General features: G+C 45.8%; 1 protein-coding gene across 1 annotated transcript in view; it reads right to left on the reverse strand.

Moving 5' to 3' along the window:
• The window catches only part of NNT (nicotinamide nucleotide transhydrogenase), a 115733-nt gene that overhangs the window by 26241 nt on the left and 65508 nt on the right, over positions 1 to 23984 (reverse strand). The window contains exons 14-19 of the mRNA XM_077285404.1: positions 22991 to 23186; positions 18992 to 19225; positions 15926 to 16086; positions 14312 to 14491; positions 6458 to 6617; positions 5727 to 5808 (exon numbers count right to left, since the gene is read on the reverse strand). Coding sequence (XP_077141519.1) covers positions 5727 to 5808; positions 6458 to 6617; positions 14312 to 14491; positions 15926 to 16086; positions 18992 to 19225; positions 22991 to 23186 — 1013 coding nt within the window. The remainder of the gene's footprint in view (positions 1 to 5726; positions 5809 to 6457; positions 6618 to 14311; positions 14492 to 15925; positions 16087 to 18991; positions 19226 to 22990; positions 23187 to 23984) is intronic.

Consider the following 23984-nt stretch of genomic DNA (forward strand, 5'->3'; position numbering starts at 1 on the left):
GGATGCCAGCCGTCTAGAAGTTCCAGGACAGTCCGTAAAAAAAAGGAACCCGATTTCTTGGAAGCTGAAGAAACTTATACAGATTATTTTGACTGTAATTCTCATCATCTTACAGTGACTGCAGCTGATGTCTTCATATCAGAATTATGGGCTGTAGAGACGATCACTTATAATCATAATGATTTTATTATGCGGTCTGTAAAAAATATTCTGTCTGTGATTTTGTGATAAGCGGTTCACAAAAAAATTAATTACACCATTCATTTTACTATATAATGTTAAAAAAATGAAGTTGGAATTGCAACTCAGCAAAAAAAAAATTAGTTTTTTGTCCTGGTGTAAAGTGTGCAGTAAAAATGACCTGGTAAAATGATCCTTCAGGTCAGTATAGTGATACTATACTTTAGTGGTTAGAAAAACTAGTGCTTTGGTTGTTTTTTCTTGCATTTTCATTAAGTGTAGCCACTGAAAAAGTGCAGATTCTGGAATTTTTTTTTTTATTATATCATTTTGATAGATCAGACTTTTATGGACATAATGATACCAAATATATTTTTCCATTTCTTTATTATAATTTTTTTTTTTTATTATTATTAGGAAAAGGTGGTCGATCTAAACTTATTTAGTTTTATTACTTTTACAAAATATATATATATTTTTTATGTATACTAGTTTTTACTTTACAGTACATCCTAGTCAGCATGGAGTTAGGCTACATAAAAAAAGCACCAAGGGATGTCTCACTAATGTAGCTTATGCCCTTAAAAAAATTGATATTTAGCAAGTGCCAAAAGGGTCACCTCCTTATTATCTTAATATTAACTTGCTGCATATGGAGTACAGCAGAAAGCCCGTGTGTGGAGACACGTGCATGGAGCGGACACTGCCAGGCCAGCAAATGTTTCCTTTCACCAACAGTTACCGCAAGATAAGCAGATGGTCAAAGATGGTCCCGCAGGGATTTACATGGGAAGTGAGAGTGAAACGGGATAACTGCCAGGAAACATGAAATGTGTGGCACAGAACATTGCTGACAAGTTCCTCGACAGCAGCACATTCAGAAAGTCAGATTCAGCCCCGCATGTGTGTCATTGTAGTTTCCGCTGACTGGGAGGATAAATTCTGTAAAAATGGAAAGTGGGAATAAGGAAGACGACCACAAGACACAAATGTGGAAAACATACTTATGGCAGTAAATCTGCCATGTACCTCAGAAGTCTGACATGTCTTGCTGTTTACTGATCCTTGGACCCAGTGTTGGAAGTTGTGTAGATCGTCATCACTCTACCTCGTTGGTTTCCATATTCACTCTCCTTACAATAGGAGTCTGTGTCAGACTACACATTACAACGCCTTCTACATTGTGTCCGTATCACAATGTCTTTCTGATCTAGTACTGGAGACACCGGATGTACTGAGGTAAGCGGAGGCTGCTCACATACTACTGTCCACACTATCTGTCTGACCTAATACTGCAGGTGCCATGGGTGACGAGGTAAGTAGAGGCCTGCTCACACATTCTGATCAACATATCTAGAAGATATAATACTGGAGTTTCCGGAGGTGCTGAGCTAAGAAGAGGCTGCTCACACTGCTGTCCACTGCATCTGATCTAATACTGAAGATACCAGGGTGCTAATGTAAGAAGAAACTGCTCACACTGCGGTCCACCCCATCTGATCTAATTATGGAGATACCAGAAGTGGTGAGAAAAGAAGAGGCTGCTCACACTGCTGTCCACCCCATCTGATTTAATACTGAATATACCAGGGTGCTGAGGTAAGAAGAGGCTGCTCACACTGCTGATCAACAGGTCTATAAGATAGAATACTGGAGCTTCTGGAGGTGCTGAACTAAGAAGTGGTTGCTCACACTGCTGTCCACTCCATCTGATCCAATAATGGAGATACTAGAAGTGGTGAGCTAAGAAGAGGCTGCTCACACTGCTGTCCACTGCATCTGATCTAATACTGAAGATACCAGGGTGCTAATGTAAGAAGAAACTGCTCAAACTGCGGTCCACCCCATCTGATCTAATTATGGAGATACCAGAAGTGGTGAGAAAAGAAGAGGCTGCTCACACTGCTGTCCACCCCATCTGATTTAATACTGAATATACCAGGGTGCTGAGGTAAGAAGAGGCTGCTCACACTGCTGATCAACAGGTCTATAAGATAGAATACTGGAGCTTCTGGAGGTGCTGAACTAAGAAGTGGTTGCTCACACTGCTGTCCACTCCATCTGATCCAATAATGGAGATACTAGAAGTGGTGAGCTAAGAAGAGGCTGCTCACACTGCTGTCCACCCCATCTGATCTAATACTGAATATACCAGGGTGCTGAGGTAAGAAGATGCTGCTCACACTGCTGCTCAAAATGTCTATAAGATAGAATACTGGAGTTTCCGGAGGTGCTGAGAAGAAGAGGCTGCTCACACTGCTGTCCACCCCATCTGATCTAATACTGGAGATACCAGGGTGCTGAAGTATGAAGAGGCTGCTCACACTGCTGTCAACCCTGTCTATCTGATCTAATACTGGAGATACCAGAAGTGGTGAGGTAAGAAGAGGCTGCTCACACTGCTGTCCACCCCATCTGATCTAATACTGGAGATACCAGGGTGCTGAAGTAAGAAGAGGCTGCTCACACTGCTGTCCACCCCATCTGATCTTATACTGAATATACCAGGGTGCTGAGGTAAGAAGAGGCTGCTCAAACTACTGTCCACCCTGTCTATCTGATCTAATATTGGAGATAACAGGGTGCTGAAGTAAGAGCAGCTGTTGTGACCTGGAGATAACGTGATACTACATGGTCTGTGTGTCTCCAGGTCCCTGCAGCGGAGCTTTCTACGACATATGCTCACAGGCACCTGCCCTATAAAACAATCAGGACAGGTTTCTCTGAGTGTAACAAGTGGCTATTATAATTCTGTAGCAATAACCTCGCTTGACAAAATGAGAAATTTGACAATTAAAGGTAATTAGAAATTTGTTCACAATGCCAATTTATTTATTTTCTCTATCACTAAAAAACCATATTAATGTTAATGGACATGTAACTAGAGCTTCCAGCATATCCAATAACTGCAGAGGCAGCGCTGATACTCCGCAAAGTGCTCGTGGTTTGGTAAAATGGAGAGCAGTCATGGAAAGCAGTGGTTACAGGGAGCAGCAATATGGGCGACAAGCTCATGTGTATCACATACATTTTTACATTTTCAGCTCACAGGGCGCCTACTCTGCAAAACGTGAAGTTAAAATAAGGACATTGACGTGAAGAAAAAAAAAAAAAACCTTATTCCCAAAAGCAGCCTTCACAGCGAGTGTGACAAGCCTGATTACATAAGAGCAGATTTCCTGCAGAGCGCTCCGCTCAGGGGGATAGGAGGAGAGATACGAGTCGTATGCTATTACAAGAATATTTATTTTCGGGTTCCAAGAAGACTTCAGGACCAAGTAAGCAGTTTACATTGCAGCTGTGACTTTCTCTTCTAGGAAGGGAGGGAGGCTAGAAGACTATTTTAAGACTGGCCACGAAAATAAGTCAAGTCTTCCAGAAACAAACCCTTCAAAGACAAAAACAGCTCCGCACAGGGTCCAATGCAACTATTTTATGCTACAATAAACTCTGTGTAGTGTCGTTCCTCTGTTATTCCTCCTGGAAGTGTATGAATACACGGACAAATATCGCAGTGGAATGGACACTCGCTGAGCCATCAGCTCTCTCTCAACTCCCCAATACACATAAATGTGTGTTAATTGGGGAGAGCTGAGAAAGCTGCTGCCCTATACCTCTGGCGGAGGCTTATTTCCTGGAAAATAAAAGGGTCGGGTATTTTAACTCATACTGCCCAACAATCATCGCCTCCATAAAGGATGTTCGGACGATCCCACTAATATCCCACTATCAGATTTGGATGCCTTGAGCTAAATCTGGCACATTCTACATGTCTCTTGCTGGTTTATTAATGTGGCGATCCTTTACACCATCTAGTATAAGTTCACACCACTGACCCATTAGTTGGCTTACTTTGTGCCAAAATGGATGGCACACTAAGCTATGCCCCCCTCAGGTGAAGCCATGGCCTTTTTTATGCTAAACCACAACCCTTTATTTCTGCGGTCCCTTAGAATTTATCAAAAAAACACTGTGGTGCAAGCAAATACTTTAGCACATTAAAGGTAAGACATCATCAGAATATTATCTATTGCTTAAATCAGGTTTTTGAAATGTTTTTTTTTTTTTTCATAACACAATCTGTATTGAAGTTAAAGTAAAGAAATCTTGCAATAGTTGCACTGTCAGCTGTTTTTTTTTTTTTCTTAGATCCCAAGTTCCTGCTTCAGGAAACAACACCTGTACATAGCCACAGTGGTTTGTATTAAAATGTCTAATGAGGATGTGCGAAGGTCAATATGAAGGGAGGGGGAGCAGGTCAACTGTGACATTTTCTATAGTGATTGGGGGATCCTGTGTTATCAGCTGTGTATAGAGGAGTTTCCTGTCATTATAATCTGGTCTCTGATAATGTGGAGCCTTGCTTAAAACTCTGTCTGAAAGGACAAGAGTCTAAGGGTACCGTCTTCACAGTGGCACTTTTGTCGCTACGACGGCACGATCCGTGACGTTCCAGCGGTATCCATACGATATCGCTGTGTCTGACACGCAGCAGCGATCAGGGACCCCGCTGAGAATCGTACGTCGTAGCAGATCGTTTGGAACTTTATTTCGTCGCTGGATCTCCCGCTGTCATCGCTGGATCGGTGTGTGTGACAGCGATCCAGCGATGTGTTCACTTGTAACCAGGGTAAACATCGGGTTACAAAGCGCACGGCCGCGCTTAGTAACCCGATGTTTACCCTGGTTACCATCGTAAATGTAAAAAAAACCAAACAGTACATACTCACATTCCGGTGTCCGTCAGGTCCCTCGCCGTCCGCTTCCCGCACTGACTGACTGCCGTAAAGTAAAAGCAGAGCACAGCGGTGACGTCACCGCTGTGCTCTGCTTTCACTTTACGGCCGGCACTCAGTCAGTGCGGGAAGCGGACGGCGAGGGACCTGACGGACACCGGAATGTGAGTATGTACTGTTTGGTTTTTTTTACATTTACGATGGTAACCAGGGTAAACATTGGGTTAATAAGCGCGGCCCTGTGCTTAGTAACCCGATGTTTACCCTGGTTACCCGGGGACTTCGGCATCGTTGGTCGCTGGAGAGCGGTCTGTGTGACAGCTCTCCAGCGACCACACGACGACTTACCAACGATCACGGCCAGGTCGTATCGCTGGTCGTGATCGTTGGTAAATCGTTTTGTGTAACGGTACCCTAAGAAAACTTTAATATGAGAATTGCAAGATTAATAGGGGTTTTTTGTGTTTTTAATAAAGATCCATCTATATACGGTATATTATGGATCTTTATTTAAAAATCACAAAAAAAATAATCTTGTAATTTTCATAATAAAGCTTCCTTAGTCTCTTGTCTATTCAGAGAGTGTTTTCAGCAAGGCTCCACATTATCAGAGACAAGACTTTAATTACATTTATATACGTACACACACGTACACACACACGTATTATACACACATATAAACCTATTGCTTTTATTTTTAGAAAAATGTAACACAGGAAGCCGATTTTTATCCCCAAGTCTTCCTCCGCCCCTCCCCCCATGCGGCTTCCATCATATAGCGAGTGCAGACTGCTGGGAATTTATACCTACCTGACATTTTTTCCCGAATCTCTCAGCTGCTTCACTAAATCTGCGATGGGATATTGAGCCTTAGCAGCGCACAGACCGTAACCTGCAAACAACGGAGAACATGTGTATAAACCATGGGGCTCTATAGACAGAAACAGACGCTGCCTATAGGGCTTTCCTAATAGGTTGGAGAAGCTTTATACCAAATATCAGGCTCCTTCCTTATCAGACACACCCCAATATATTTCTACCATCTGATTTCCATCTATGAAGGGCAGCCGTACGTAGAGAGGGAAGTAACAGGGAATTAAATTGCCCCGTCGATGCCCGCATGGTGCCATTTACACGGCCCGTGTCTTCTGGGGAGCAGAGGGGTTGCATGATGGGATGATTTTCCGCATCTCAAATGATAATGAGGTGCAGAAATGGAAGAGGTCATTCAAAAACCAATTAATAAAGGACCCCATATAATATTTGATAGAAAAAACCATAAAAATAAAAAAAAACAAAAAACAAAACAGTGGCACGCTATTTAAAGGGAACCTATCGCATTGAAAATGCAATCCGCTCTGCCGGGATCATGATATAAAGCAGGAGAAGCGAAGTAGATGGATATCCCAATTCATGGGAAAAGATTCAGTATACAATGTACTTTATTCACTGCAACTTCAGCTTATTCCTGTTTTTTTCAGTCAAGGGGGTGGTGCTAATCAGTGACTTTCCTTGTAAAGGTCAGGTGGGCGGTTCATTACCTGGTGTAATGATGATGTTATGAGATTCTTTGATCAAGTCCACTGCGCCTTCTAGATTGATTTCCGTGTGGGTGCCGGTGATCTCCATTGGCTTGCCACCGGCGGTAGATGTGGTTCCAAAGCCTCCAAGGATCACATTAGCAAGGGATCTGTTCATGGCCTACCGGAAATAAGAAAAAAAAGGAACTTTAATAGCTATAAACCACAATTTGCCTATCAGCCCCGGCCCTCGTGGTCTGCGGGATGAGGCCACCATGGACACACAGGTTGCCCAGATGACTAGTTAGGTAACAATACGCTGATTCACAAGCTGAAGATTACACCATGGAAGCCGAGCAACACAAGGATCGTGTTTAGTCTGTGACTGGCAGCCATAATTGGTATGTAAGGTATGAGGAAGACGATTCACTCACCCTGAAGTCTCCACTGGAAGAAGTAGGGAATTAACTCGATTTCACTTTGATACAGTTCAAAAGGGGCGAGGAGTAGACAAAACATTGCAGACACTAATCTCTCAAAAAATTAGACTCAAAAATGTCCCGCGCTACTACAAAGAGACGATTCACAGCAAACCCTCTATACGAGAAATATGCAAGGCGTGCAAATGTACTACTACATGTGCCCATTAAAATCAATTACAGTCCATGCTGTACATGGAGGGATGCTGTACCCCAGTGAGGGAGCTGCTGCTTATTTAGCTGAACAGGGAGCCTTTATGATTGTTTTTACATTTTTTATTTTTACTTTTTGCTTGCCTTTGTTGTTTTACAAAACTAGAAAAGTTGATAATTCGGCACTTTATGAGTAAAATTAAACACATGTGACCATATTAAAAAGCTGATATTATTAACCTCCTAGAAATAAGAAACGTAGCAAGATAGTGATTTCCAAAGAAGTCCCCCCCTAAGGTATCACAGACTGTCACGTGGCCCACATTAGTAAATGCAGGGCGCCTTACACATCATTACCGTTGACCCTTTACAGCCCGCAACCACAGTCTGGCGATGACTCATCCATATGGAAACTGGTCAGGGTTCTTTAATTTAACAACCCCTGCTTTAACTCAGTTTTTTTTTCTTCTATGTGGACATGTTATAAAGGGACATTGAATCCACTTATGATCATTTTTTCCTTTTAATTGCTTAATATCCTAATATTAAATATTTTCATAATATAAGGGGATATGGTGGATCCGTCATTCTCACCACAGCCCACTCTTCTGGTGATTGGGCCTATCAGGTGTAGTATCTAGTGATGAGCCCTAGTTCTCGTTACTTGACACTTCAGAGTATCGCGGGTGCTCGAGTGACATGTTGAGTCCCCGCGGCCGCATGTTTCACTAGCCACAAAGCATGTGAGGATTGCCTGTGTTTGTCAGTCAACCCTCACACGTTTTGTGGCTGCAAACAACTGCGAAACAAGCAGCCACGGGCACTGGAACATGGCACTCGCGATACTCAAAGTGCAATCTCGAGACGAGCAGTAGCACTCATCACTAGTCGTATCCCGTGCACTTGATTTTCTTCCGCTCAGGCCTTGCCCCCCATATATACAAGTGAGGTCACAGACAGGGGCAGGCTGATGGGCAGTTACCGACACCACACAGACAAGGGCAGGCCGATGGGCAGTTACCGACACCACACAGACAGGGGCAGGCTGATGGGCGGTTACCGACACCACACAGACAGGGGCAGGCTGATGGGCGGTTACCGACACCACACCGACAGGGGCAGGCCGATGGGCAGTTACCGACACCACACAGACAGGGGCAGGCTGATGGGCAGTTACCGACACCACACGGACAGGGGCAGGCTGATGGGGAGTTACCGACACCACACGGACAGGGGCAGGCTGATGGGGAGTTACCGACACCACACAGACAAGGGCAGGCCGATGGGCAGTTACCGACACCACACAGACAGGGGCAGGCTGATGGGCGGTTACCGACACCACACAGACAGGGGCAGGCTGATGGGCAGTTACCGACACCACACGGACAGGGGCAGGCTGATGGGCGGTTACCGACACCACACGGACAGGGGCAGGCTGATGGGCGGTTACCGACACCACACGGACAGGGGCAGGCCGATGGGCAGTTACCGACACCACACAGACAGGGGCAGGCCGATGGGCGGTTACTGACACCACACCGACAGGGGCAGGCCGATGGGCAGTTACCAACACCACACAGACAGGGGCAGGCCGATGGGCGGTTACTGACACCACACCGACAGGGGCAGGCTGATGGGCAGTTACCAACACCACACAGACAGGGGCAGGCTGATGGGCAGTTACCGACACCACACGGACAGGGGCAGGCTGATGGGCGGTTACCGACACCACACGGACAGGGGCAGGCTGATGGGGAGTTACCGACACCACACGGACAGGGGCAGGCCAATGGGCAGTTACCGACACCACACGGACAGGGGCAGGCTGATGGGGAGTTACCAACACCACACAGACAGGGGCAGGCCGATGGGCAGTTACCAACACCACACCGACAGGGGCAGGCCGATGGGCAGTTGCAGACATCACACGGACAGGGGCAGGCTGATGGGGAGTTACCGACACCACACAGACAGGGGCAGGCTGATGGGGAGTTATCGACACCACACGGACAGGGGCAGGCTGATGGGCAGTTACCGACACCACACTGCCCATGCGCCATGAAAGTGCTTAATCACACATCAGTATTGGGTCAGTATCTCATCAGTGTTTGTATGCCAAAACCAAGAGTGAAACTTACAGAGAAAGTATAATTGACAGATTGACACCTGTTCTGTGTTTTGGAGACACTCCTGGTCTAGGCACACAAATACTGATGAAATAGTGATCAGAAATACTGATGTGTGAATAACGCAGTAGAGCCTACTTCTGTACATGAAGCCGCGTGGTACGATACGTATATTAAGCGATGCTCTGAATATGGGGAAATCAAGAGGATGTGAGCCACAAGATCCGGGTCTCAGAAGAGGGGACTGACTGTCACATGACCCAGAATAATCTGTGAGAGTATGAAAACTAAATAATAAAAAAAAATAAAAATGTAATATATATTAAAAATATTAATTAAAATCAGTAAGTAACTTTTCTATTCAGGAGCAAAAGTATTTACAATCATTACTACATGACAATATAGTAATGCATTGTAAATTAGGTCATGCCACAAAAAAACCCACAAAAAATTAAAAGGTATCGCGGGCGCGGCCGGGGACACAAGTGAATAAGTGCCAGGCGACTATAGCTCTGCACAGACACACACTTGCCGTGGCCTCAGACTGACCTGGCAGATAATCTGCTTATACACATCTAATCACTCCATGTCTGCATCATCAGACACAAAAGTGCCAAACAGGGCTGGAGTCCCCAGAGGAAGGTCTCCCCAGACACGCACGGCACTGGATAATACAACAAGTATGCATCCAGCCTGCCATAAGAAATGTTCTCCGAAGAAGAATGCTGGAGCAATCAAAATATTTCGACTGTCACCTCCTCATCTGCAACAGATTATCTCCAGCAGATAAACCTGGCCGCTGGGGCCGCTCGCTGAATGAGCCGCTTATGTAATGTCTGACTGCTGCCCCTCTGTGGTGGGACAGACCCACGACGACACGGCAGCGGCAAATAGGACGTCCTAGAGTAAGGCCACGTTCACACCTCAAACCTACGGAAAGAGCTGGTACAAGCAATCAGAAGGAACCCTCCGATTATTAAGGGGTCTATCTGGTTTCCATCTGGTTTCATTTTTTAAAGTGGAAGAAAAAGGTTTTTTTTGTTTTTTTTTTAAACATTAAAAAGGGGTATTCTCATCTCCAAAATCCTATCCCAATAAGTAGTAGGTGTAATAATAACATCATCAAGTACCTCCAATTCAAAATGTAGTATAGTTCTTCTGATAAGCCATGTCACCACCAACTGTAATTATGAGCTGTCGTAACCATGGATACCTAGGCTACTGCAATGCCCTGCACATAGGGCAAGGCTGGTTTTACACTTGCCGTGCTTTTTCCGGACCATTTTTGCAACCCCAATGCATTTCCATGGGGCCGCAAAAAATTCGTAGGAGCGCCGTACGCCGTATTTACGGTCATGAAAAAATATCGAGCTTGTTTGATATATTTCACGGCTTACGGACACGGCCCTACTGAAAATCAATGAGGACGAAAAAACAACGTTTTTGCGGATTACCGTTTTTTTTGGTCCCTACTTTTTTATACTATTCTAATCCAGAAAAATGGTGATCCGCAAGATTTTTGCCGCCCGTTTTTGTGGCAGACCCGGAAAATTATGGCGATACGGCCCGCAAAAAAGGCCAGCAAAAACGGGCTGCTAAAATCACAGTAAGTGTAAAAGAAGTGACATAGCTTATCAGAAGAACTATATTACATTTCTAATTGGAGGTATTTGCTGCTACTGCTACTACTACTTATAGGATCTTGATGCATTTCTTTTCCTCAAAACGGAACAAACAATTGGAAAGTCAAAACAACTGTGTGAACGTAACCTTATAGAAGTGACAAGATATTAGGAGATGTCCAGATTAGCACTATGTGGCGCATTACTGTAATATTTCATCATCAGCCTCAAATTTACAGATCTATGTGCAAATACATAAGAATAGTACATTCCAGCCAACTTCAATGACATTATTGGAACTTTTTATTGGATTGTGGCAGGCAGTGGTGATGGCAGAATACGTGTGCAGCAGTCCCACAGCGAATCCGAAGGAGGGAGGATTGGGACCTCTACAGATTCTGAGAATAGGGCTCAGAATTCCCCTCTGGTTAAGAGGATACCTTTCAATGTTGGGATAACACTTTAAAGGCAATAAGCCACAATTCTCTATACAGTCATGCTTGAAAAAAGATAATCTTAAAGGGAATCTGTCACCCCAAAATTGGCCTATAAACTAAGCCCACCGGCACCAGGGGCTTATCTACAGCATTCTGTAATGCTGTAGATAAGCCCCTGATGTAACCTGAAAGAAAAACTGGTTATATTATACTCACCCAGGGGCGGTCCCGTCCGATGGGCGTCGCGGTCCGTTGCAGTGCGCAGGCGCTGGGCCTCTCTGACCTTTCCCGGCGCCTGCGCACTGCAGTACTTTGCTCTGCCCTCAACAGGGCAGACAAAGTACACCTGCGCCAGAGCCGCAGCGTGAAGACAAGAAGAGGACGTCATCGTAAGAAGATGGGAGGCCCCGAACCGGACTGCGATGCCCATCGTACCGGGACCGCCCCTGGGTGAGTATAATCTAACCTTTTTCTCATCTTTCAGGATACATCGGGGCTTATCTACAGCATTACAGAATCTTGTAGATATATCCCTGATGCCGGTGGGCTTAGCTCACCTTCGATTTTGGGGGTAACAGGTTCCTTTAAAAACAAAGCTCTAATTCCTCCAAGATTAAAAAAAAAATAAATTAAAGAATGTGTACCCAAATCAGTAAAGTGATCACACACGTGTAATAATTACACATGGAGAGCAGATTTACACACTTCAAAGCATCATTAAAAATCCACTGTCTGGTCTAGAAACCCCATTGTTAATACCTTAGAGGGGTATTCCCATCTCTGAGACAATATCCCAGTATGTCGTAGGTGTAATAATAATATTAGCAAATACCTCCAATTTAGAAATTTAGTATAGTTTTTCTGATTCGCCATGTCTCTTTCCTCATGTGCAGGCATTGCAGGCTCTTAGGTATCCACGGTTACGACCACTAGAAATGAACTGTCACTATATCAGTGGTCGTAACCATGGATACCTAGGGTCCTGAAATGCCTGCACATGAGGAAAGAGACATAGCGAATCAGAAAAACTATACATTTCTAAATTGGAGGTATTTGCTAATATTATACCTACTACATATTGGGATAGGATCTTGGAGATGGGAATACCTCTTTAATGATTATGTCAGGCAGTCCTCTCTTCTGCGCCCAGACTTATTTGACAAAGCGTCTCTTATCCTGGAGGAGCCAAATCTCATGTGCGACAACATTGAAGACCGTGTAATGTTTCATGTCCCCTATGGTGGCGCTACAGGATAATATTAAACTCTTGACGCCAACATTGGCGGCCACGATAGTTTATTTACGTGGGGGGTTGGGTATTAAAAGTTTCCAAACATTTACAGATGCTGGGATGTTCTGCACTTGGACCACTCATAATGGAGGATAAGCCGCAAAGCTCTTAGCAATTTTCCAATGCATTTTACAAGCAGCAGACACATTTGCACGCTGTAAACCCCCCCGGGAATGGCAATGGATGGCAGCCTGGGCATACACCACACCGAGGGTCTAACAGACGGCCAAGGCCTTGTGGGCCGCCATGAGCAGTTATGACATCGGACGTGGGCATGTGGGGGGTTACAGTAAACGGGGGGGGAATACCATAACATTTTCTCAAGAACCATCTGATCTTGTACATTTTGCAAAGCCGAATCCGCGCCTTGATTACATTGATTTTTACAAGACTTAGCAACTTCTCAGCACAAATGGGAGGTATCAGAATCGAGTGCGTCGCCCTCCCAGGAGTCGGAGGTGAGCAGGCGTGTTGTGTGTACGCTATGGAGTAGGCCAATTAAAGACAACACTGATTAAAAGCACACAATATGGAAGACGGACGCAAATTTGATGCAGATCCCCCCTCAATTTCCTAATTTACATGCTTCCCTTGCCCATCAAACCACTTCTGAGCTCAAAGCGCCGCGCTGCATTTAACCCCTTAGCCGTCTGCAGGGGGGGTGGGGGGAACCACTAAAGGCTGCGCATTTACTGGATTCTAACTCATTAAAGCTTGCTTCAACTCGCTGCTTTGAAAGAATAATTTCTCGGAGGAGCGGAGAAGTGTTTCTACTTTCTGTGTGGTTTACTGACAGGAAGACGTTTTATTTTAACTTCTGACGCCCTGGCCCCATGTAACGACCTCAGCCGCTTCCCAGACTGTGGTGGGTGACCCCGTCATTACACTCATCACATAAATACAACTTTACATGGAAAAGTATGCCGATGGGATCACACCCGGCAATTACCATCGGCGAGGATACAGAAGTGTGTGATGCCCCTCGTGCCCGTCTGCAAGAGCCGGGGGCGATGTGGTACAGCCGAACTGCCACCATATAGTCAAAATCAGGGAGGTAAAGCTGCTGGTTCTTGGAGTTTTTTTGAACGGTCGTTAAATGGGCATGGGATTTTTCAGCAAAATAATAATTTACAGGGAATTGGTCTCTTTATTCTCAAAAATTGTTGTTGACCCCCAGGTTGTACCCCCACAAACCATAATGCCATGGCATATACTAGCCAGAAGAGAAAAAGCCTTTTTTCTTTGGCTATGCCTTTGATTTTACTTAGGGACTCTCAGGATAGTGAGGGTCCTCGACGTGGGTTTTCCAAAATATGGACCCAAACCTCAGAATCCACATCATCAAGAACCCTTCCTTTCCGTCACATACTCCGCATCAGTATATTTTATCCAATTAGATTACTATTAGTTCTTCTGGGTCCTGTAGTTCCACAGGAGAACAAGGAAAACATGGACACAAGATTCCCTTAAAGGGATCGTCTCATGTTCTTAAATAGTTAGAATTGCAAATTTTTCTAATTTACCTCTTATTAAAAATCCTCCCTGTTCTCGAGAATATAGGGATTTTTTTATTCTATAGTATACGGCGTGTTGCCTAGGCTACCGGCCACTTCTGCAGTGTCAGAGGCCGGTCTCCTAGACAAGGAATGTGCCCCGTTAGAAGGCAGAGCCTGCATGTGCCCCTCTCGAGCCTGGTCAAAATAACAAAAAATGCATTGCTTGCCGACCTCAAATAATGCAAAAAAAAAAACCAAGTTCCTAACTCACCACACACATGATGTAAGACAGGATAGCACCGGAGGAACCGATGAGAGCGCCGACGATGGTCAGCAGGTTGTTGTTCAGCAGGAAGCCTTCAGCGCACAGAGCCCATCCAGAATAACTGTTCAGTACGGTAATGACGACCGGCATGTCCGCTCCGCCAATGGCCGCTGTCAGGGTGACTCCCTGGGGAAATCACAGAATAGGACACGTTACACTGAAGCATCTACCTGTTATTAGGAGCATGACCTTACTGGGTGCCTTCAGGCATCACCGGGATCTGGAGATCCGTCACAATCTAAAGAGACAAATGTAAAGAAATAAAATATACACAATCGCCTATCATCCACAGGACAGCCGATCGACTGCCTGCTCCCCCCGCCACAGCCCGGCCAAGCGCCTGCCACAGCAGATTCTCCACCTAGGACTTTCACATTCATTTTATCCTGGAGCTATTGGAGTAATCATCGTGTGCCAGCGTTGAAGGAAGAACACAATGTTATCCATGAAGGGAGGTGTCAGGATCTCACAGACACTCTTTTTTCTATTGAAAGGACTAACAAATGGTGAAAATGGCCAGTGTAGGTGAGGCCTGAACACCTGGGAGTTACAACAGGCTTTGTCCATAGACCAATGTATGGTCGTTGGGGTTCTGACTGCGGAGACCCCCCACTAATCACAAGAATTACAATATAGAGTCACCTGCGTAATGGAGCTTTGACAGTCCATGAGACTGACTGCAATTCTACCAGCCCCCCATAGAGTGGCGCTTGCACTCCATTCACATAGAGGACTTGAGGACACTTGTTCTAGTTATCAGTGGAGACCCCAACCATCGGACCCCAAGCGATCATACATCACCTCTCATGTGAATAGATATTCTTTATCAAAACCCCTGCAAAGGGAATCTGTCACCATGTGTTTAGCAGATTTCTGCCTATGCACAGTGTACACAGAAAGCAGCCAATCAGTAGTGTGGGCGGGGTTATACAGGGCTCAGCATTTAGAGAACTGCTAGATCCCAGCGGTGCATCACTAACTCGGCTGCCTAATGTAGGTTTTATAAAATCTCTGTTTTCTCTGCTGCATATCCAGCAGTTCTCTAACTGCTGAGCCCTGTATAACCCGACCCACACCACTGATTGGCAGCTTTATGTGTACACTGTGAATAGGCAGAAATCTGCTAAACAGTGGTGGGGGCGTGGTTATATAGAGCTCATGAATATGGAGGACGACCAGACAGTAGGTTTATTAATCCTCAAGTAATAATCTCCTGCTGATCAAACAAGGATTTAATCAAAACTACAGCAAGTAACCTAGTAAGTGACACATCGCTGGAATCGGGGTCTCTGTCCCTACCCAATGCTGTGCTTTGATTAGGTGGGAAAAACCTGGTGACAGATTCCCTAAGTGCTGCCAAGTCTCAATCTCTTTTGACTTTCAGTTATTTGGAAATTATTTCTTGCGCTGAACCCCAGGCAGAGGATGAGCCCAGACCACAGACCATCAAATACAGATTAGAGGTGGAAAACCGATCACGTTAGCTAGTCTATTCTTCTGAGCAATGGGACATGGGACAATGGGACATGCAATAGTTTTCAAGACCAAACAGAAACCTACCATAACCGCAGAGAGGGCAGACACAGAGCCGAGGCATGTAATGCCAGTCGTGTAGCTGGGGTCCAGCATGTATGGGATCATACCACCAACGCTGGCAGCGAGCAGACCAGCATTCAGCGCGTGTCTGCCGGGCAGCAGCAGCGGGGCAGAGTTCAGGACACCTGATGAACAGACAAAGCAGTCATGTTACCTAATGAACACAGGTTTGGGGTTTTTTGCTTCTTTAAATATCAAGTTATCTGATACAAAGCAATAAAATCCAGATGCAAAATGCAACAGTATATAAAAAATATAAACTATACATATAAAAAAAAATTAATATATGGTATATATTACAATGAAGCACAGAGCTGTCAGCCACAGATTAAACCCACCCACTTGACCTGTGTGCACAGAGCATAATCTGTATTTTATGCAGTGAAATCCTTGAGAAAGGCTCATTGTAGCCGAAACGTTGCCACGCCACCAGGGCTATTAAAGTCCCTTCTGTATCTTTGAAGATACTGGAGTGCCGCCTCTTTTCTGAATTTATATCATTTTGCATGGAGGGGACTCCTTGCTGGGAGGCCCTGCACCCATACTACTTTTATATGTGTGCTGTTCCAACTTTTTGCATATATTCACACACACACAAACTATATATATATATATATACACACACATACATACACACACATACATACATACACACACACACACTATATCAGAGCTGGGCTGATTAAATTCTAATATATATATGTATGTATTTATTTACAGTGACTTGGTGCTCACTTACAGATTTCGCTGCATAATATACAGGTCATCGGACAGGACTGATTTTATATACCGTATATAACCTGTTCTGCTACATGCTGTTGCAGCTTGCAGCCCTCCAAAGCTCAGGATTCACCCGCTTGGTCTTCCTTGCATTTTGTACCTCTGGATCCTGTTTGTTCTTATGTGGTCTCTGTTTTCAGAGAGTGGAGTAATTTACAACACATGCTCCTTCCCACAACTCCTGTACCAGCTCCAGTTGGAGCATCCGCCCTTCGAGGAGGCAGCATCACGGACAATAGGAGCCATTGCTCCACTACATCCATCAATGTCTGAGAAAGTGTCTGATCCATCGCCCTGGGCCAATGCCACCTAGTCACACAGTGCGGTCAGGGGCATCTGCCACTAGGATAGATCCCAGGTGTCTTATAAAGCCACTAGGATATATGGACATCATGGTGGGGGGGATGGGGGATCCCTGTCACAGGCTTCACACATCTCCATTCTGTGTTAGTAATTTGGATGTGTCCTTACGTACAACCCCTGCATAAAAACCATGGTCCGGCAGTGCTCATCACCTGCAAAAAAATGTATAACTAACAGCTTTTGGTTTATACAATCAGTCTACTATATCCAGAAAATGTCCTCATTCTTATGCTCTGTGAGTGAACCATTCACTGTTTGAGTGTGAAGTTCCTCTGCATTCTGTCAGCACTATAGGCGCTACAACATCTTTTCCCCCTCATTCCCCAGCATGCATTTTTCCTGCCATTGTCCAATGGGCTTGTTTGCTCATATGTCAAGACCCGCCTCTCTGTAATGCCAGTATGAAGTGCGACAGACAGGAGAGCAGGAGCAGAGAGACAAAGAGCCGCCCACAATTCCTGTAATCCGCCTGTACTGCTAGAAATGGATTGACAATAGGCGATAAACAGTAATTTAAGACACGGTCTGGTGACTTACCCCCTGAAAATCACTCCAATTATTACCTAAAGTGATCTGCAGATCAGTTGATCACTGGTCACAGTGGACGGACCGACAATCTTTAAGGACCACCAACATCACTAATCGAGAGGAGGGTAAAATGGATCTACCTTTAACCAGGAGACATCACACACACAACGCGCACAGCCGAGGCCAAGAGGTAACAGCCGCGCTCCGCATGTTGTGCGCAGTCAGTGGGGAAGGGGATATTTAATATGCCTTGGCAGTATAGTACGAGCGCTCTGGACAGGGATATATGGGAGCTGAGTGATCCGTCCGAGGCCCCTGATCTGCGAGATTCCCATCTCTTACTTAATTGATGAGCTTAATACAAGCCGTTATCAAAGCTTTGTGCTAACAACGCAGCTCGCCGGCTGCCAACAAACTGCAGTGGGACCAAAAGTATTCAACGAGATCTTGGAACAATTTAGAAGCCATTATCGATTATTATACAGATTACATAACATGCTGGGCCATTTATGCAGACGCAGGGTTCACGGCCCAGTCAGTCCAAATGGAAAAACTATTCCCAATAATATTTAAAGGGAATGACCAAAAGTACCGAAATGGGGGTGCACGTTGGCCCCCCAAACAGTGCCATCCTGGTTAATAAGCCGTGTATGGTACTGGTCCACGGGACTGTGGGAAATGGACAATGATTTACTATTTTGGTAATAACTAGTGATGAGCGAGTATACTCGTTGCTCGGGTGAGCTCCAAGTATTTGTTATTGCTTGGAGATAGTAGTTTTTATCGCCTCAGTTGCATGATTTACGGCTTACAGATACGCTGTATACATGTGAGGAATGCCTGTGTGTTAGGGAATTCCCACATGTATTCAGCGTATCTGGAAGCTGTAAATCATGCAACTGAGGCGATGAAAACTATATCTCCGAGCAGTAAGAAATACTCCGAGGTCATCCGAGCAACGAGTACACTCGCTCATCACTAGTAATAACCTTTCATTCCAAACCTTCAATGCAGACCTGATCACAATCCTGACATCCCATAGCACACTAGAAATGCGTTCGCCTACAACCACAACATGCGAATAAAAGGACTGAGACAGATGGCAACATTTTGGGTGCCACTATACACAAATATAAGACTTCTTCTGGAACATACACATGCAATTAAGATTGATGAAGGACTTGAAGCCAGGTGGCAAAAAGAGTGAAGACAGAGTTGTGCACACACACCGACAATGGGACACAAAGTACAACACACGCACAAGACAATGACTCCCAGATCTCTTCCTATAGGACACCTGGAAAACAAAGGAATCATTTTGTGAGGTGTGAACATGTAGGACAGCTGGCACACACTCACCTTGAAGTTTTCCATAGGCGATGAGGGAACCGCTGAAAGTGACACCACCGATGTATGTGCCCAGGTAAGCCACAATCTTGGTCAGATTGGCAGCTGGATCAGTTGCAAAGTGTGGGTACTCAATCATGTACTCTGCTACACAAGTGAGGACGGCCGCCAGACCCACCAAACTATGGAAGGCAGCCACGAGCTGGGGTAGATCAGAGATCTGGATACGCTTGGCAATTGTCAGACCTGTTGGGGAGAGAAACAAGGAGACATTAGTGTGTGTTCTCCAATGTTTGGAGATCTACACAGGAACGTTCACATGGATCCCACGTGTATTGACTGAGAAATCCTGCTCTGAACCTCTGGTCTCCGAAGTGGATTTCCAGTCTGACCCATTCATTAATGGGACGAATGCTCACCTGGCTGCCTACTCCAATTTAATGCCTCAGAGGGAAAGCCTGCGTCAAAAGATTTGCCTGTTATTGTACAGTTCACACAGTCACATGAGCATCTCCCAGGAGTTCTGATGCTTTCAACATAAGGAACATGCAGAGACCATGCTCCCATCAAGACTGACTAAACCCTGACAGGTCAGAACGAGTAAATGATAAGTTCTATGAAGCTGGACACATGTATACTACTATTATTATAGCGTCATTTATCCCATGGCGCTTTACATGTGAAAAGGAGTGTACATAAAAACAAGTACAATAATCATAAACAATACAAGTCACGACTGGTACAGGAGGAGAGAGGACCCTGCCCGCAAGGGCTCACAATCTACAAGGGATTGGTGAGGATACAGTAGGTGAGGATAGAGCTGGTCGTGCAGTGGTTTGGTCGATCGGTGGTTACTGCAGGTTGTAGGCTTGCTGGAAGAGGTAGGTCTTCAGGCTCTTTTTGAAGGTTTCCACGGTAGGCGAGAGTCTGATGTGTTGGGAAAGAGAGTTCCAGAGTAGGGGTGATGCGCGGGAGAAATCTTGCATGCGATTGTGGGAAGAGGAGATAAGAGGGGAGTAGAGAAGGAGATCTTGTGAGGATCGGAGGTTGCGTGCAGGAAAGTACCGGGAGACGAGGTCACAGATGTATGGAGGACACAGGTTGTGGATGGCTTTGTATGTCATGGTTAGGGTTTTGAACTGGAGTCTCTGAGTAATAGGGAGCCAGTGCAGGGATTGACAGAGGGGAGAGGCTGGGGAATAGCGGGGGAATAGGTGGACTAGATGGGCAGTGACGTTTAGGACAGATTGGATAGGTGCGAGAGTGTTAGAGGGGAGGCCACAGATCAGGAGGTTGCAGTGGGTGAGGCGGGAGATGATGAGGGCACGGACTAGGGTTTTTGCAGATTCTTGGTTAAGGAATGCGGGAAATATTTGTAAGTTGGAGTCAGTAGGAAGTAACAAGGGCATGGATATGTGGTTTGAAGGAGAGATCAGAGTCACTATATACCAGCCCCTCACACGGGATCACGAAATAACATCCTAACCAATTCCCTTACTGGCCCCATTCTGATGAATCAGACATGGTAGGAAATGCCCACAGCAGTGACTGACCTCAGAAATGCCAAGAAATGCCCGTTCTGCCAATCTGGAGACGGCACAAGGAAAATAGAGACTGGATAGGAGACCATGATCAATCAGCGAGGGCGAGTTTGTTTTTTTTTGTTTTTTTTTTACTGGTTTGAGCCCTTTATAAAATTATTTTATCTACTGGAAATCTTATTTATGGCCATAAACTACAGCACGTCAGGGAGTGCTGGGAGTTGTAGCTTTGCACCACTGGATGGTTACCGGTTAGGGAACACTGCTCTAAGCAAAATGTGCAACTATGGATGAAACGGATTGGAAAATGGAAGGAGAAAGTGGAAAGATGGGGTATGGCAGCAGACAGGTGTATAGTCCGTATTTAAGCTACACGTGACCCACCAGGCAGCAGCGCTCCACCAAATACAGTATATAGGGGCTGGCATTAAGCAGTTAACACCGCGAGCTGTAGGACCATCGGCTGCCGGCGAGGTCTGTATATTCAGCGCAGCCCGAACAGCTGCACGACCTGAAAACACGCTCAGCATTCGGGATTATTTGCCGTTTGAAGATAAAAGGCCTGTACGGGGATCATGCCATCAAAAGGCACAACATTCCAGCTCTCCACCAACAATAAGTCAGCAACATGCCTCGGAGGAAGGGAGGCGTGCTGCAATCGTTTGGAAAGGTTTGCTCCTTCTAAAATAACTCTAAATTACTTCAAAGCAGCCAGCGAGACAGGACAGACAATAAAATAATATGGATGAAGCAGGAGGGAGGGGGGTTTATTGTGTGCGGCCACACAAAACCTGACAGGAGCGAGGGTCCTTTATGTAAACCTGTCAGGGGGAATTAATATTTCTACTCAAAATGATTTTATGTCCAGAAGGATGATCATGTAAAACGCACGTCACCTTCAAGTAGAGCGGCGGCTGTTACATGGGGTGTACTAATCAATGGTGAAGAGAATAATACCAGCTGCACATCAAAGCGGGGTCCAAGCCAAAATGTATGAGCAGCAAACAGATATTCAGAAGGGTTTCCTAATACCACTCACATCCGCACCAGAAGGTAAGTGCCACTGGTGACGTCCTCGGCGCTGATCAGCAGCGCCACTGGTGACGTCCTCGTCGCCGATCAGCAGCGCCACTGGTGACGTCCTCGTCGCCGATCAGCAGCGCCACTGGTGACGTCCTCGTCGCCGATCAGCAGCGCCACTGGTGACGTCCTCGTCACCGATCAGCAGCGCCACTGGTGACGTCCTCGTCACCGATCAGCAGCGCCACTGGTGACGTCCTCGTCACCGATCAGCAGCGCCACTGGTGACGTCCTCGTCACCGATCAGCAGCGCCACTGGTGACGTCCTCGTCACCGATCAGCAGCGCCACTGGTGACGTCCTCGTCACCGATCAGCAGCGCCACTGGTGACGTCCTCGTCACCGATCAGCAGCGCCACTGGTGACGTCCTCGTCACCGATCAGCAGCGCCACTGGTGACGTCCTCGTCACCGATCAGCAGCGCCAATGGTGACTTCCTCTGCGCTGATCAGCAGCGCCAATGGTGACTTCCTCTGCGCTGATCAGCAGCGCCACTGGTGACTTCCTCTGCGCTGATCAGCAGCGCCACTGATCAGCAGCGCCACTGGTGACGTCCTCGGCGCCGATCAGCAGCGCCACTGGTGACGTCCTCGGCGCCGACCAACATTGCCACTGATGACATCATCGGTGCAGCTTACCAGCACCAATGGCGTTGTCGCTCAACAGCACCACTGGCGACGTCATCGCTCCCCTCCAGGTGCGAACAGTGCCAGATAATCCCTTAAAAGTTTAGCAGTAGCATTCCTTGTGTGCGTTGCGTATTTTTTGTTTTGTTTTGGTTTTTTTAAGAGCCATTGGCATTTTGTTGTGAGACAGCGGGTAAAATGGTCACTGAATGAACAGGCTGACAAAAATCTGAGACGTTAAATCGCTTATGAAGGATTAGAAAAACAACATTTTGTTTGTTTTGTTTCAGAAATAGTGCCACACCAGTCTACAGGTTGTGTCTGGCATCGCAGCTCAGCTCGATTAAAATCAATAATTAGGACAACTAAGAGACAAATGTGGAGCCAAATTTTAGAATATGTTTTTTTTAATCCTGGAAAACACATTTAACCTCAGACTTTGCTGCCATGTTCATTCCACTGATTAATGATTTTTCCTGACATTTTTTGAGAAGCTAAATAAAAATAGCTGCACTCCCTGTTAAATTTAACAGATACGTCCACCTCAACAAAATGCAAAGATCACTGAAGAAAACAAAAACTTTAGCTTCTGCTAAAGTTTTAAATCTAAGTCTCACGCTTATGAGGAGTAATGGCTTCCCTTATAGTTCTCTATGAACGAGGACATTTGACAACCCTTCTGGGTGCCCATAAAATGGTGACTAGATATAAGAGTGTGAAGTAAAACTCCCAGCAGAGTGATTAGTGAAACAGTAAAGCACTTACCAATCGTGCCACCAAGCGCCAGGGCTCCTGACATCTGGGCCAACAATTCAGGGTTTGGCTTTAGTGCCCCAAAGGTGGCTGCGATACCTCCAGCGACTCCGATCATGCCCAAGGTGTTACCAAGACGGGCAGTGCCTTGGGTGGAAAGACCAGCCAGGGCACCGACACAGCACAAACCAGAACCCAGGTACATCATCTGAAACAAGCCAAAAAACGTCTAATAAATGGCCCTTCAATGTGAATAATAATTTAGCCTGGTTCATCTAGTCCAGCCTCAGATAGTATAGCACTGTGCAATAGTTTAGCATGGAGTATTACCAAGTACAGCGACCCAGTCATGACCCTTCTTCAATGCTCTTACTGAGGGAAGGAGGTTGTTGGCCAAAATCTTGTGATAAATGACCCCATGCATCCTCCCTTCAATACGGTGCAGTCGTCGTGTCCCCTTTGCAGAACAGCACCCCCAAAGTATGATGTTTCCCCCACCATGCTTCACAGTTGGGTCAGTGGTGTTCTTGGGGTTGTGCTCACCCTCCACTGTTGGGAGTTGATACCAAAAAGTTCTGCTTTGGTCTCATCTGACCAGATGACCTTCTCCCATGCCTCCTCTGAATCATCCAGCTGGTCATTGGTAAACTTCAAATGGGCCTGGACATGTGCTGACGTGTGCAGGGGACCTTGGGTGCCCTGCAGAATTTTAATCCATGATGGTATAGTGTGTTACTAATGGTAATGTTTCTGACTGTGGCCCCAGCTCTCTTGAGGTCATTGACCAGGTCCTCCCGATGTAGTTCTGGGCGGACTCCAGACCTTTCTCAGAATCATCCTTACCCCACAAGACGAGATCTTGCACGGAGCCCCAGACAGAGGAATATTGACAGTCATCTTTCATTTCTAATAACTATGCCTTCTCACCGAGCTGCTTGCTATTGTACTGTAGCCCATCCCACCCTTGTGCAGACTGCAATTTTGTCCCTGGTGTCCTTTAGACAGC

The sequence above is a fragment of the Ranitomeya variabilis genome, chromosome 1 (assembly GCF_051348905.1).
Source record: "Ranitomeya variabilis isolate aRanVar5 chromosome 1, aRanVar5.hap1, whole genome shotgun sequence".
Lineage (NCBI taxonomy): Eukaryota > Metazoa > Chordata > Amphibia > Anura > Dendrobatidae > Ranitomeya > Ranitomeya variabilis.